This window comes from Ricinus communis, chromosome 8 (assembly GCF_019578655.1).
Source record: "Ricinus communis isolate WT05 ecotype wild-type chromosome 8, ASM1957865v1, whole genome shotgun sequence".
Lineage (NCBI taxonomy): Eukaryota > Viridiplantae > Streptophyta > Magnoliopsida > Malpighiales > Euphorbiaceae > Ricinus > Ricinus communis.
The window spans coordinates 24,074,228-24,087,067 of NC_063263.1; the positions used below are offsets into that span (position 1 = coordinate 24,074,228).

At 35.3% G+C, this 12,840-nt stretch overlaps 1 protein-coding gene across 2 annotated transcripts; it reads left to right on the forward strand.

Annotated features, from left to right (window-relative positions):
* The first annotated feature begins 357 nt into the window (after positions 1-357).
* Positions 358-11,904, forward strand: LOC8281558 (ubiquitin carboxyl-terminal hydrolase 8). 2 transcript variants are annotated; one of them, XM_002515830.4, is made up of 13 exons: positions 358-1,041; positions 1,356-1,610; positions 2,078-2,219; positions 3,437-3,496; positions 3,576-3,671; positions 6,012-6,362; positions 6,518-6,658; positions 6,815-6,985; positions 7,404-7,661; positions 7,738-7,886; positions 8,009-8,566; positions 9,473-9,746; positions 11,391-11,904. In XM_002515830.4, the coding sequence occupies exons 1-13, from the start codon at positions 944-946 to the stop codon at positions 11,505-11,507; spliced, it is 2,670 nt and encodes an 889-aa protein (XP_002515876.2). In that variant the 5' UTR covers positions 358-943; the 3' UTR covers positions 11,508-11,904. The 2 variants fall into 2 exon arrangements, with proteins under 2 accessions (XP_002515876.2, XP_048233943.1); XM_048377986.1 differs by lacking the exons at positions 358-1,041; positions 2,078-2,219 and having other exon boundaries at positions 1,474-1,610.
* Positions 11,905-12,840: the final 936 nt, after the last annotated feature.

Here is a 12,840-nt window from a genome sequence, read left to right on the forward strand (position 1 = left end):
TTTAAATTGTTGGATATTTGGAGTGTTTTTCTGGCAGGTCCTGGACCCGTTTTTACGGGGGGTAATGTTCGTGTTGTAGGGGAGGTTCTGCCGAATTTTCGGTAGTTCCTGAGTCGAGATTCTTAGACAGTCAGTCCTAGGAATCTAGACCTAGGATCTATTGTAATTGTTTCATCGTTTTGATAAATTGTTTTCCGTGACTAGATTGTCAGTTCGTTCGGCTCGCTCCAACCGAGGCACCGGAGCAGAGCTAGGAGGTCGCCAAACCTGTGAGTTAAAGTCATATATCGCTTATGCACGTGTTATGCATAAAATTTGATTTGCTACTGTGATTATTCATTTGCAATTTTAATTTTTCATTTAATTATTATCATTATTTTCTTGATGCTTTTATTTCAATTGTCTTTTGCATACAAATATTACTTAAAACATTACTAATTATTTTCAAAAAAATGAAAAACGGAAAATCTCCGAAGACAATAAATATAATCCTATAAAGGAAAGCACCCTTTGTTAATTATTATCCTTAGATCTCAACTGAACCCTCGAGGAAAAGGGCAAAAAAAAAAAAAAAAAAAAACTAAGAAACAAAAAAGAAAAGAGCACGTCATGTCACCTTGTGTACAAATTTCATTTTCTCCGCAAAAACTATAAGGATTTAATTTGATTTAACTTTTCTTAATTTCGCTTTTTTTTTTAAGATACAATACAATAAAATTCATAAATGATTATAAATATAAATAAAATTTATTTTTCCCTCCTTGAATCTTCTTCAGAGAAAAAAGGAAACTCCATCTCTCTCTTTCTGTGTGTCTGTCTCTTTCATGCCCAAATTTTTAGCAAGAAATGAGATAGACGATCTACATCTTCTAAACCCTTTTTCTTTTAGTTTTCTTTTTCATTCTTTCTCTCTTTGAAAACATCCACTCTTTCTCTCTCTAGAATGGAGAATAATGATGTATCCGAAGATCTCTCTGATTTAACTCATCGGCAACCTGACTCCGACAACAATGACCAGCGACTCTATTTTGTTCCTTACAGGTCTTTCTTTGCAAATCTTTAACCCATCAATTATTTAAGTATATATGTAACTACTTTTTTTTTTTCCTGTTCTTATATATATGAAGGATAGGTTTTATTGCTAGAAATATGAGATCAAACATTATGGAAATGATATAATTTGACTCAGAAATTAAATCTTAATTATTTATATGAAACGGGCATATTTTGAATTATTTCAAAGATTTTAAATTTGTACAACCTTCAATAAAGATTTTTGTTTTTGGATGATTTTGTGATATGGGTGCACCAGCATTTTGTAATTTGATTGAATCTGTGAATTGGGTTTCTTTTAGGTGGTGGAAGGATGCGCAAGATTCAACAATATCGAGTGAATCTGATGGGAAGAGAGGGGTCCTCTATATGGGGACTTCAGGTTCTTCTTATGCAGGTCCTATGAAGCTTATCAACAACATTTTTAACTCGGATCTTGTATTGAATTTGAGGAGAGAAGAGGAATCTTTGCCGAATGGTGAGAATGGTGAAGTTGGTGTTTCTGGGCGAGACTATGCATTGGTCTCCGGAGAAATGTGGTTGAAGGCACTCAAATGGTAACCTTTCTAGATTGGTTTCTTGCCAATTGTTATAAATTTCATTCCTCCAGGTATATTTGAATATGTTAGATCGTATAAGAGTTTATGGGGTTTGCTTTATATATAAGGACCAAATTCAGGTTTTTTTCTATGAATTAGCATAAAAGAATGTCTTTATGCCAATTGTGCTTTAGATGGCATGTAATTTCAATTACCAAATGACGAAATGCATGATCGTCAATGCACATTGGTTCTTCCTGATTTTGTAGTTGAGATACATTTCATGGAGACTTTAAACTTAGTAACATTTCAAAATCCTGAACATATATTAGTTCACAGATTATGTAGAAATCACATCTGGATATTCTTTTTACACTTGTTCAGTGATAGTGATGAGTATCAATAACTTAAATGTTTTATATCTCTTTCCTTGACAAAGAAATGAAAGTTTCTTAATTTAATCGCTGTTCTGGTTTCTTTTCCAGGCATAGTGATGCTAAAGTTGCATCCAAGTCTAGCAAAACATTTTCTGCTGCAGAAGATGATATGTCAGATGTCTATCCCCTGCAATTGAGGCTTTCTGTGTTGCGGGAAGTGAATTCCTTAGGTGTTAAAATTAGCAAGAAGGTCCATTAATTTGACTGATCCATGCTTTCCATTTTAGGGTTTTGATATGCGATGCTTTATTTTTATATCATTTTATTAACTAATCTGAAAAATGAGCAGTCATTTTTTGCTCTATAAATACTTAATCTAAATGGATCAGTGCATATTTATAGTGCAGAAAAGGTAAACTCATACTTAATTTGACTGTCCAGTGGGAAAAAATAAAAAAAATCTTGGAGTTCATCCTAACAAAGCTTGGGGAAATGAGAATCATTGTAAAAGTATTTTTCTAGAAGTTTTGTTTTCGTTCATCTAAGGAATCTCATTTCCACCTCAAATGGCCTTCCAGACCAATTCTTGCATAAACTTAAAAATCTCCCATCTGATAAACACACAATCCATCAGTCTCACTAAATCTCTATCTAGAAGTAGGACGTTGCTGTAGTTGTATGGATCACTGGGGGATAGGGAAGCTTGACATGGTCTATCATTGAAAGCCATATGAAGCAAATTTGGAAACGTTTGCACCAAAATCGGAGAACTATCCTCTCACTTGCTAGAAAATAAAGTCTTATCTTTAGGAGAGGATATGAAATATTCACCTGAAATAGGTTGTTGGACAGAGGGTTGGCCCATTGGTTATTACCCTGTGAACAGAAACTTCATCAATGGCTACTAGGACCATAAACATTTGTAGTAATTCTTTATGCATGAGGTCCATGAATGATGAACAGTATGTTAAATATATAATTAAAGGTACCAAAAGCTTATAGCTTCCAATCTTAAATAGGGGAGTGATTTCTTACCGTCATATTAGATATAGATTACAGGTTTGAGTGACTAGTTGTTACTGTTTGAGTGAACTAAAGTAAAATATATAGATGTTTTATATATTTGAATTGCATTACTAGTAAATACTTATTTGCTTGTAACCTAAAGTATTGCAACACATATGATGTTTCTAAGAAGGGAAAGTTAAATCTTACATAAATCTTGTCTTTCTTGTCTTTCTTCTTCTTAGTATGTTTTGCAGTTTAAGTTAATCTGAGATGGTAAATCTTGTGATAAACCTAATATAGGAAAGCATGGGTTATAACCTTAATCTTCTCTTTCTTCTTAGTATATTTTGCAGTTTAAGTTAATCTGAGTTGGTAATTCTTGCGATAAACCTAGAAACTGCAATCATTTTATGTTCATTATGTAAAGACAATTCTGGTACTAAACTTAAAACTCTCCAGGAAAATGCAACTGAGCTTTTCAGAAGAGCCTGCAAGATTTTCAGTGTTGATTCTGAGATGGTGAGTTACAATTTTTTGTCCAACAAAAGTGGTTATCTTTTTAGCAGTTATAATTGACTTTCTAACATCTGTTGCACAGCTACGCATATGGGACTTTTCAGGGCAAACAACCCTTTTTTTTGTAAATGACAAAAGTAAATCACCAAAAGAATCTCAGCGGCAATTAGATCAGGAGGTAAGTGGTAGTCTTATACTTTAGCATATATTTACCTATGTCATATGCTGGATTCCGTCTGTTGTCATTTTGATTAAAGCCTGGCTAGTCACAGACCCATCTAAGACTGGAAGACTAATAATATTGTTGGTGTCTACTGCAAGAAACAGTATTCTGCATGTCTTACTAATCGTCAGATGTATTTGAAACTGAAACTATTTTATCAGACTGCTGTTTGTGATTCTGTTTAGTTTCTAGTTAGCTCTTGTCTGAACTGCTAGGCCTGCTAACGACCATTTCCATCAATACTCTTGTGGTTTATTGCATTTATGTGAACCAAGTTAGAAATTATGATATTGATCCTTTAGAATTTCTAATCCTCAAAGGTATTTGATATCAATTGCTTGTTCTTTTCGACAAATAAGGATAACTTGGAATATTAATCTTTATAATGTTGCACCTACTGGCTGTGAAGTTACCATGTTTACAAAGATCATGTACTAGACCTAGATTAAAATTTAGACTCAGATTTCTGGGGGAAAAAGTGAGAAAATCAGTGACAGAATGGTACCAACTGCCAACAGATGAAGTGGGAATTCAACTCTTAATTGGAACAACACCAATTTCACTGTGGTTGTGAACACTGGTTGCCTTTTCTTTTTCCATTTTCTCTTTCTTCTTCTTCTTCTTCTTTTTTTTTTTTTTTTGGCAATGTAGCATTGATCTATGTAAAGGAAATATATTAAGAAATTGATAGTAAGAAACAACCTCAATCAACATTTTGTAAGGTCAATATAATTGATATTCAACTATGCACCCTAAATCAGTTTAGTTGCTAAGCTTCTTAATTTTTTTTACTTGAGAGATGGTAAGCAAATATTTTAAATACAGTTTGTCCAATTTCAGTCTTGCAGCATGGTGTTCCAAGTCAGTTGCATTGCATCCTTGATAAATTGGTCTCAAAAGTTATGTTAGAAGTGAATGAAAAGAAAATCATGGTGGGGTTGTGGCAAAATGTTTCTTGGAGAAAATGCAAGTAGAGGCCATGACATTTGAAATTGGAGGATTGCATGATTTTTCTTTGGTAAAAATTTGTATCTAATTGGACTCCTAGTCATTTAAATCATTTATAATAGTATCTTGCTGAAATTTAACAAGGGCTTTTAAATCCATTAGGGGCTAGGCCATCCATTTGCAAACTTGTTCGATGTTAATTGGAATTTTGAGAACTGTTGTTGGACATGTTCTCACCTGGTTGGTTGAATTGATGAACTGGTACCTGATTACAAGTCTTAGTTATTAAGATAGAGCATCAGCTATGTTGACTTGGCTATAAGTTGGTGTTTTTCTATGTTAAATTAGAATAATTGCCAAGTGCCATAAGAATACTTCTGTTGACTCTGCATTTACTTGGGTGCAATGCCAAATCATTGTGATAAAGCTTGGTTCTTACAGCTTCAAGTTTACAGCTGCTTCTCGCAATTGGCTGGGTCACTCATGTCTTTTATAACTCTTAGTACATCAATCAATTGAAATAAAGAACCTGAGAATATGTGGAAGACTGGAATATGAGTGGCAATGGAGTGGGTTTGGGTTTGGAACCTTTGGTTTCAGGTGGATGGGAGTCATCCCTAGATAAGGACCATGAGAGCATCTGAAATACTAAATTTTACCTGATTGCTTGATCTTTCAATTCAATTGAAGCTTTAGCTTCCTCCTCTACAAACCTGGAAGATAGGAGGAACAGGTCACTCTGCAATGCTATTCCTTCTGCTGGGCACTCCTCTCCAAGAAGTTAACATTTTCTTAAGAGATATTGGTGTAACCTAAATCCCAGGCCACTAACCTCCTGTCTTAAGTATATGGACCTATCCATGGATGATGAAAACACCCCTTTGTTTTACAGAGAAACAGATGGAACACTCCTTTGTGATGATGAAATTCTCTCAAGTTAGAATGCAAAAAAGGATTTCCTTTGTCCAAAGAAGAAGTTTTCTGAGGTCCCAGTTTGTCAAAGCAATCTTTCTGAGGGTATCTACTTGGTTGTTAATCTCAAAAAGAACATTCATGTCAAACTAGGTTGTAGCAGCATAGAAACATGTATCCTCTCCTGCCATGTCAGACAAGCTCTATGCAAGTGATAACTGGAAAGCACATTGATAGAGTGGAAGCTCCAATGGCATGCAGTTACAATCATATTTATGTTTCCGTGTACTTGGTCCTTGGGCATCCTCATAATGACCTAAAATAGAATATCTGCTTGGAACTACTTATAATTCATTGGCTAGTATGTTTGGTGATTATGCACTGTTTAGAATTTTGTTAGCTAATTCTTCATCACTGTTACTATTTTCTCTACAGATCGTTTTGGAGTTACAAGTTTATGGATTGTCGGATAACATGAAATGCAGAGATGGGAAAAAGGATGATGCTGTTGCACAAAATTGTAATGGAACACATTCTTCTGGAACTTCACTTATGAATGGTAGTGTCAGCAATACTAGCACCAGTTTTTTCCGTTGTGATTCTTCAGCCTTGTTTGGAAAATCTGGAGAAGCTGGCTCTTTGGGATTGACAGGACTACAGAATCTTGGAAATACTTGCTTTATGAACAGTGCCATTCAGTGCCTAGCACACACACCAAAGCTTGTTGATTATTTTCTTGGAGATTATGGCAGGGAAATAAATCATGACAACCCATTGGGCATGGATGTATGTTATGCATATATTTCTAGTTTTCTGAGATAAAATGATATTATTTTTTTCTTGTTGGAGTGAGCATTCTATGTAAGAAGTTTTCTTTGCTGTCACATAGAGTATTCACTAGCTTATTCATTCTATTAATAGTTGGTTGTCTTCTCCTCCAGGGTGAGATTGCATTAGCTTTTGGGGATCTATTGAGGAAATTATGGGCTCCTGGAGCAACTCCAGTGGCACCTAGAACGTTCAAGTCAAAGCTTGCTCGATTTGCTCCTCAATTCAGCGGATTTAATCAACATGATTCTCAGGTATATTAAGTTCTCTTGCTATAAAAGAGGGAGTTCCCCTCTCTATATCTCTCTCTGTCTGAGGGTTGTCCTATGGATTGCAGCGTTACATGTATCTTTTTTCTGAATTTGATGGCATCTATCTGTATTCTGAATTCAATGGATCTTTTGAAAAAGGAACTCCTTGCCTTCTTGTTGGATGGACTTCATGAGGATCTCAATCGTGTAAAATCAAAGCCTTATGTAGAAGCCAAGGATGGAGAGGGTAGATTGGACGAAGAAGTTGCTGATGAATATTGGCAGAATCATGTGGCTCGCAATGACTCAATTATTGTTGATATCTGCCAAGTATTATTTCTGTTTTCCTATATATCTTTTACAGTTTGCTAAGTTCTGCTAAGTGGAAGTTTGATATAATCATTTTTGTTTCTTTATTTGACTCAATTGCTCTGTTTGTGCTAAGATAAGATTTTCTTATCAGTATTTGTTTAAGATTGGATGTTCGGACGCATCGTCTTACAATTCAAATAGGATACAGAATTGCAGAATGAATTGACATTTATATATGGTTGATTTGATTGAGATATTAGATGTCTTTTATTGGTTTCATGATTTATTTGGAAGCATTTACTGAAATTCGAAAATATCCTTCACAATCTGAATCTAGGGTCCTGGGTAGCTGCCCTAAAACGTTGAATTGAGATTGAAAATGTATGTTTTGGTGAACCCAGCTGACCTTACACATCATGCTTAATCTTAATTGCAGGGTCAATATAAATCAACATTAGTCTGTCCTATTTGCAAGAAGGTGTCAGTTACATTTGATCCATTCATGTACTTGTCTCTACCTCTACCTTCAACAAATATACGGACTATGACTTTGACAGTTGTGAGTACTGATGGAAGTAGCCAGCCATCTTCATTTACCATTTCTGTACCCAAGTATGGAAAATGTGAAGATCTTACCCAGGCTTTAAGCAAAGCATGTTCTTTGGGGATTGATGAGATGCTCTTGGTGGCAGAGGTACTTTTCAGTATTTATAATATCAAAATCCTATGTGTTTGCATTTTGATATCTGATGCCATATAGTCTTCCACAGGTATACAATAACCGCATTATACGATATCTAGAGGAGCCATCTGATTCTTTATCATTAATTAGAGATGGTGATCGTCTGGTTGCTTATCGATTAAAGAAAGAATTAGACAATATTCCTTTAGTTGTATTTATGCATCAGCATATGGAGGAGTAAGGCTTTTATTTTTTGTTTTTCCCCTTGTTGAATAGTGTGCTTGGTATACCCTTTTTTAAAAAAAAAAAATTTGCGCACACAAATCCAACAAGTCTTCTAATTTGTCTTACAATATCAGGCAGTATGTCCATGGAAAACAAACTTCAAGTTGGAAGGCATTTGGGATTCCTCTTGTAGGACCGGTCCACAGTCTTGTCAATGGATCTGACATCCATAATTTGTATCTAAAGCTGCTTAGTCCATTTCATATACCTGCTGATGATGGCATGTATAGTTGTAATAACACTACTAGTACTGCAAAGGAAGAAATTACAGAAAAGGATAATGGTTGTTCTGCTTCGCACGGAAATGCAAACCCCTCTATTGTAGAAGAGGCCACTAACTCATCTTCATATTCTGAACTACAGTTTTATATAACAGATGAGAAGGGAATAGTTCAGGACTTGAAGATAGGTATAAATGAGCCTGTACCAGTTACAGGAGTGCCAAAACGGTTTAATGTTCTTGTATGTTGGACAGAAAAACAAATTGAACAATATGATACTCGCTTGCTTAGCTCATTACCTGAGGTTTTCAAGTCTGGCTTTCTTGCAAAGAGACCTCAGGAATCTGTTTCTCTGTACAAGTGTCTTGAAGCATTTTTAAAGGAAGAACCTCTTGGACCAGATGACATGTGGTGAGCATACATAAACTTTTTAAAATATAACCGTAAATAGTTTCCATGTTTGAAGTGCTAGAGCTATCTCAAAGACATTTAGGAGATTTGAAATGTTTCTATCATCTGGCGATGTGGTTCTTTATTGCTGATTCTTTCCACTTGGGCATTTGGTAGTCTTTAACAAATATCAAAATGTTTCTTCTTGCCTTTCATTAGCTCAAGTTGTGGTATAAATACAAGTAAATGGAGATCTACTTAGCTGTATAAAGTCAAACACATACGCAGCTGTACAATCTTATACATATCAGTACAAGATTTTGGCTCATAATGATGACCTTAATTTCAGTCCTTGATGTCAGCCTCAAGTCATGGTTAAATTACATAGGACAGGATAGGATCCTTAATAGTCTTCTCCAGAAGTCTTCTATGTTTTTCTTGAACTTGCTGCACTATGCAAGGAACTCTGGAGACATGGGACACATCGTTATACTCTTTTGTACAGTGATCAAGAGCTTCCTTAAGTTCAGACCACCTGTATTTAAGTTCTACATGATCGGAGTTTATTTTCTGTCAGTTTCTTTGCCTCATTTGCACTTAATACTTATTTCCTTAACTTCTTGTTTTGTTGAATCTTGCTTACAAGATAATTTGTTAATTAACCCCACATCCTTGTCTGTTGAAGTGCAGTAGATTAATGTAGTTATATAAATATTTCTTAATTTCTAATTTATTTCTATTCTGACTTGGAGTTCATTGATTCAAACCACAAAACCGTCTCCTTGCATACTGCTTATGTCTGACCCTCACTAGAGCCTCTGATAAGCGAGGCCTAAGTTTTTAGAATCTTAAAAAGAATTTTGCTTTGTAAACTATATCCCATTATCTTCATTTTACTGATGTTAGGTACTGTTATATGTAATTTAGGTTCTGTCCAAGCTGCAAAAAGCACCGTCAAGCCAGTAAAAAATTAGATCTTTGGAGACTGCCAGAGATTCTGGTTATTCATTTAAAGAGGTTCTCTTATACCCGTTTTATGAAGAACAAGCTTGAGGCTTATGTTGACTTCCCTGTTGATGATCTTGATTTGTCAGCTTACATTTCCTACAAGAATGGTCAATTATCTCATCGCTATATGCTTTATGCTGTCAGTAATCACTATGGAAGCATGGGAGGTGGTCATTACACAGCATTTGTCCATGTAAGTTGCATGCTCTCTCACATTTTTCCAATCATTTTTACCATTTTTTTCCTTGGTTCTCATCAACGTCCTTTTATTCTAGTCCTCTCTTCCCCATCTTTCCAGAAAACACAGAGAGAGAGAGAGAGATCAAAACTGCACTAATAAAATGTTTTTTTCTTGGCGTATGAAAATGTAATTCATGTAAATGAAGCTTTACTGCATGCACTGTGCATGCTGCTTTGCACATGCGGACAGAGTCATGCCAGGAAGGTCTCGTCCAATGAGTTATCATTTTCTGCACTGCCTTTATAATATGTTTCCTGCCAGTCCGTGGAATCTTTTCTTATCATTAATGCCCATAGTGATAATGATTGCCAGAAGCAGTTTAGTGCTGTCAATGGTATCAGATTTAATAATTTAGACCTTAATTCGAACCACAATCAGAAAACACACATTTATATAGGGGAAAAATGCCCTAGAGCTAAGCTCTAGGGTAATTCACTTGACACCCCTCTAAACCTGCACAAGAGTCTGAAGAGAGACATGAGAAACATCAAAATCAGGGACTCATGAGAGTCGTTTGTGCAAAAAAACCACAAAATAATTAGCATCTGAAACATCCTACTGCCCTACTCTAGAGTGGCCTTGTGAATGTGCTCATCCCTCACAAACTTGTGGTTGTAAAAGACACCCCAAAGCGCCCCCCTCCCCCTTGCAACTGAAGTATAAGATCCAATGTTGGTGGCAAAACCTGTAATTTATATACCCTTTCAAATCAACTGCGCACTGTGCTAGTGGTACTAGAGCTATACTTAAAGGAAGCATCAAAATTGATTATATGCTGTTAGAAAACTTGCATATCAGGGTTTCTCTTTGCTTTTCATTTAGTTCACTTTTGATAGGAGTGTCCAAATTTATAACATTGGATGTCGATTTCATCAACATTCACAACCCAACTGTGAATACTTAAAAACTTAAATTATTCCCTTATTCTTTGTATGTTTTCTGGAATTTGACATTTTTCTTTAGGACAGTGTTATTGTTAATTCTCTTGTATGGATTGCCCATTGGCTAGCATATAGTTCTTTATTTGAGTATGAGAACCTTGTGATTAGGACTATAAGCTTACAAGTTTGAACTCCATAAGCTCAGGATGTGCCTAAACTGCCTACTTTCCATGGGAAAGAAAATATGTTTGGTTATCATTTTTATTTTATTTGATTTTATTTTTCAATCCAACTCCCAGGCAGGCTTACAACATCTACCCACTTCAGTGCGTTGCTTGGTTGTAAGCTCATGCCACCCAGCTCTGCATGATGTGGCTATATGACTGTTTAGGGTGTGTTTGAGATTGCTGCTGGATATTGAAAAAACACGTTTTTGATTTAATTTTTTTTATGAATTTTTTATAAATTATTTTTCTCAAATCTGCTTTTGGGAAAAATATCAATTTACCTGCTTTTTGCAAAAGAAATTTTTAAAATTCTTAAAATAAAATAAAATTAAAATCGAGGTTAGAAAAGCATGCCAAACGGCCCTTTAGTGTAAAATGGATGCTTAATCTTCCTCTATGTAGTGAGATATGACGATCACTGCATATACTTTAATCTTATGTAGTGGTTCAATCTTAAATATCTCATATTTGTTTTTGTTTTGAGGTAGCATGGGGCTGGCAGGTGGTATGACTTTGATGATAGCCTAGTTCATCCAATCAGCCAGGACAAGATAAAGACTTCGGCTGCTTATGTGCTTTTCTACAGAAGAGTTGTAGAAGTTTAACTTTGGAGTAGAGTTACCAGTAGTTGAGAATCATATGGAAGCTAAATGGTTAGTGAATTTTTTAACATTTTTTTTCTGTTCGTCGTACGAGTATTGTCTGAGAGGGTAGCATTCTTTTGTTCTTGCATTGTTTAGTTCAAATTTATTAGAATTTCCAGCACGGATGGAAGGGAATGGGGATTATAAGGTTGAAATAGGTGCAGGAGATGATTGTATCATAGAAACAACTTAAGAAAGTGAAAGATACCAAAACAAATCTTTCTTATACCTGTAACCATTAGTGAGAGAAGTTTTGCAGAGGGGTTACTTTGAAACCCTAACACACTGTAGTTCTTGCTTACTCGTGTAATTCTTGTACAACTAATGATTGGAAATATCAAAATTATTTGATAGGAAATCTTTTGGTTATATTTTCCTTTAGTTCCCTATTAATATTTGCTGTTGCAGGATCCATTGCCTGCCTTTATTTTCCCCTTCTTACCTGTATTCTGTTAATATCCAATTTGGAAGGATGAGTTAGGGTGGAAAAAGCTGAGAATTGAGCTTTCAATTTGTTCGTGTCAAGTTCATCTGTTCAAGTGATGTCTTTGAAAATTCAGTAACCTGTTTTTCCAGAAAGAATTGTTTCTGATGGAATAGGAGGAGACTGTTGCAAAATCAGCAGTTATTTGTAAGAGTTAATGAATTTTTAATGTACAGTAAAAAATAACTCCATCTAGCTTCTGTCCATTACTTGTGGTTGGTATGTCTCACCTGATCTGTCATTCTTCACAAAAATCAAAAGACTATAAAAAGACAAGAGAAAAGTGCATCATCAAATAGGTCCATCAACAGCCAACAGGACCATCTGAGTGCCTTCTCAATGGGGATGTGTATTTGATATCCAAGGATGATTCAGTTAGATATTATTTGACATTAATTTGGTGGATTCACACTTTTGTTTGTTTTCCTATGCTTATCTAAGAAGCACGGATTCGGGTATGAATCCGGATGCAATATAATACAGATATATTGGTACCAATATTTCAACAAAATTTAGGACATGAGCCGGTGTTGTGTCGGTGTTATTGTCATGTCCGATATGAATACCCTGTTAAAAGTGTCGTACTTCTTAGATGTCTATTGAAGATTGGCTGTAGTGTACAACATAAAATTCAGAAGTCCCTGTTTTTTGCAGGAAAAGAAAACTTAGAAAAGTAGGGGGAAAGATGTCATAAAAACAAGTGTACAGATTGAAAGTGAATCTTAAAAAGGGTCGAGTAAAAAGTATAAAGAAGCTAGAGGCCATGACAAAACTGGTTTGGGGATTATCATCGAAATTCTATGGGACAAG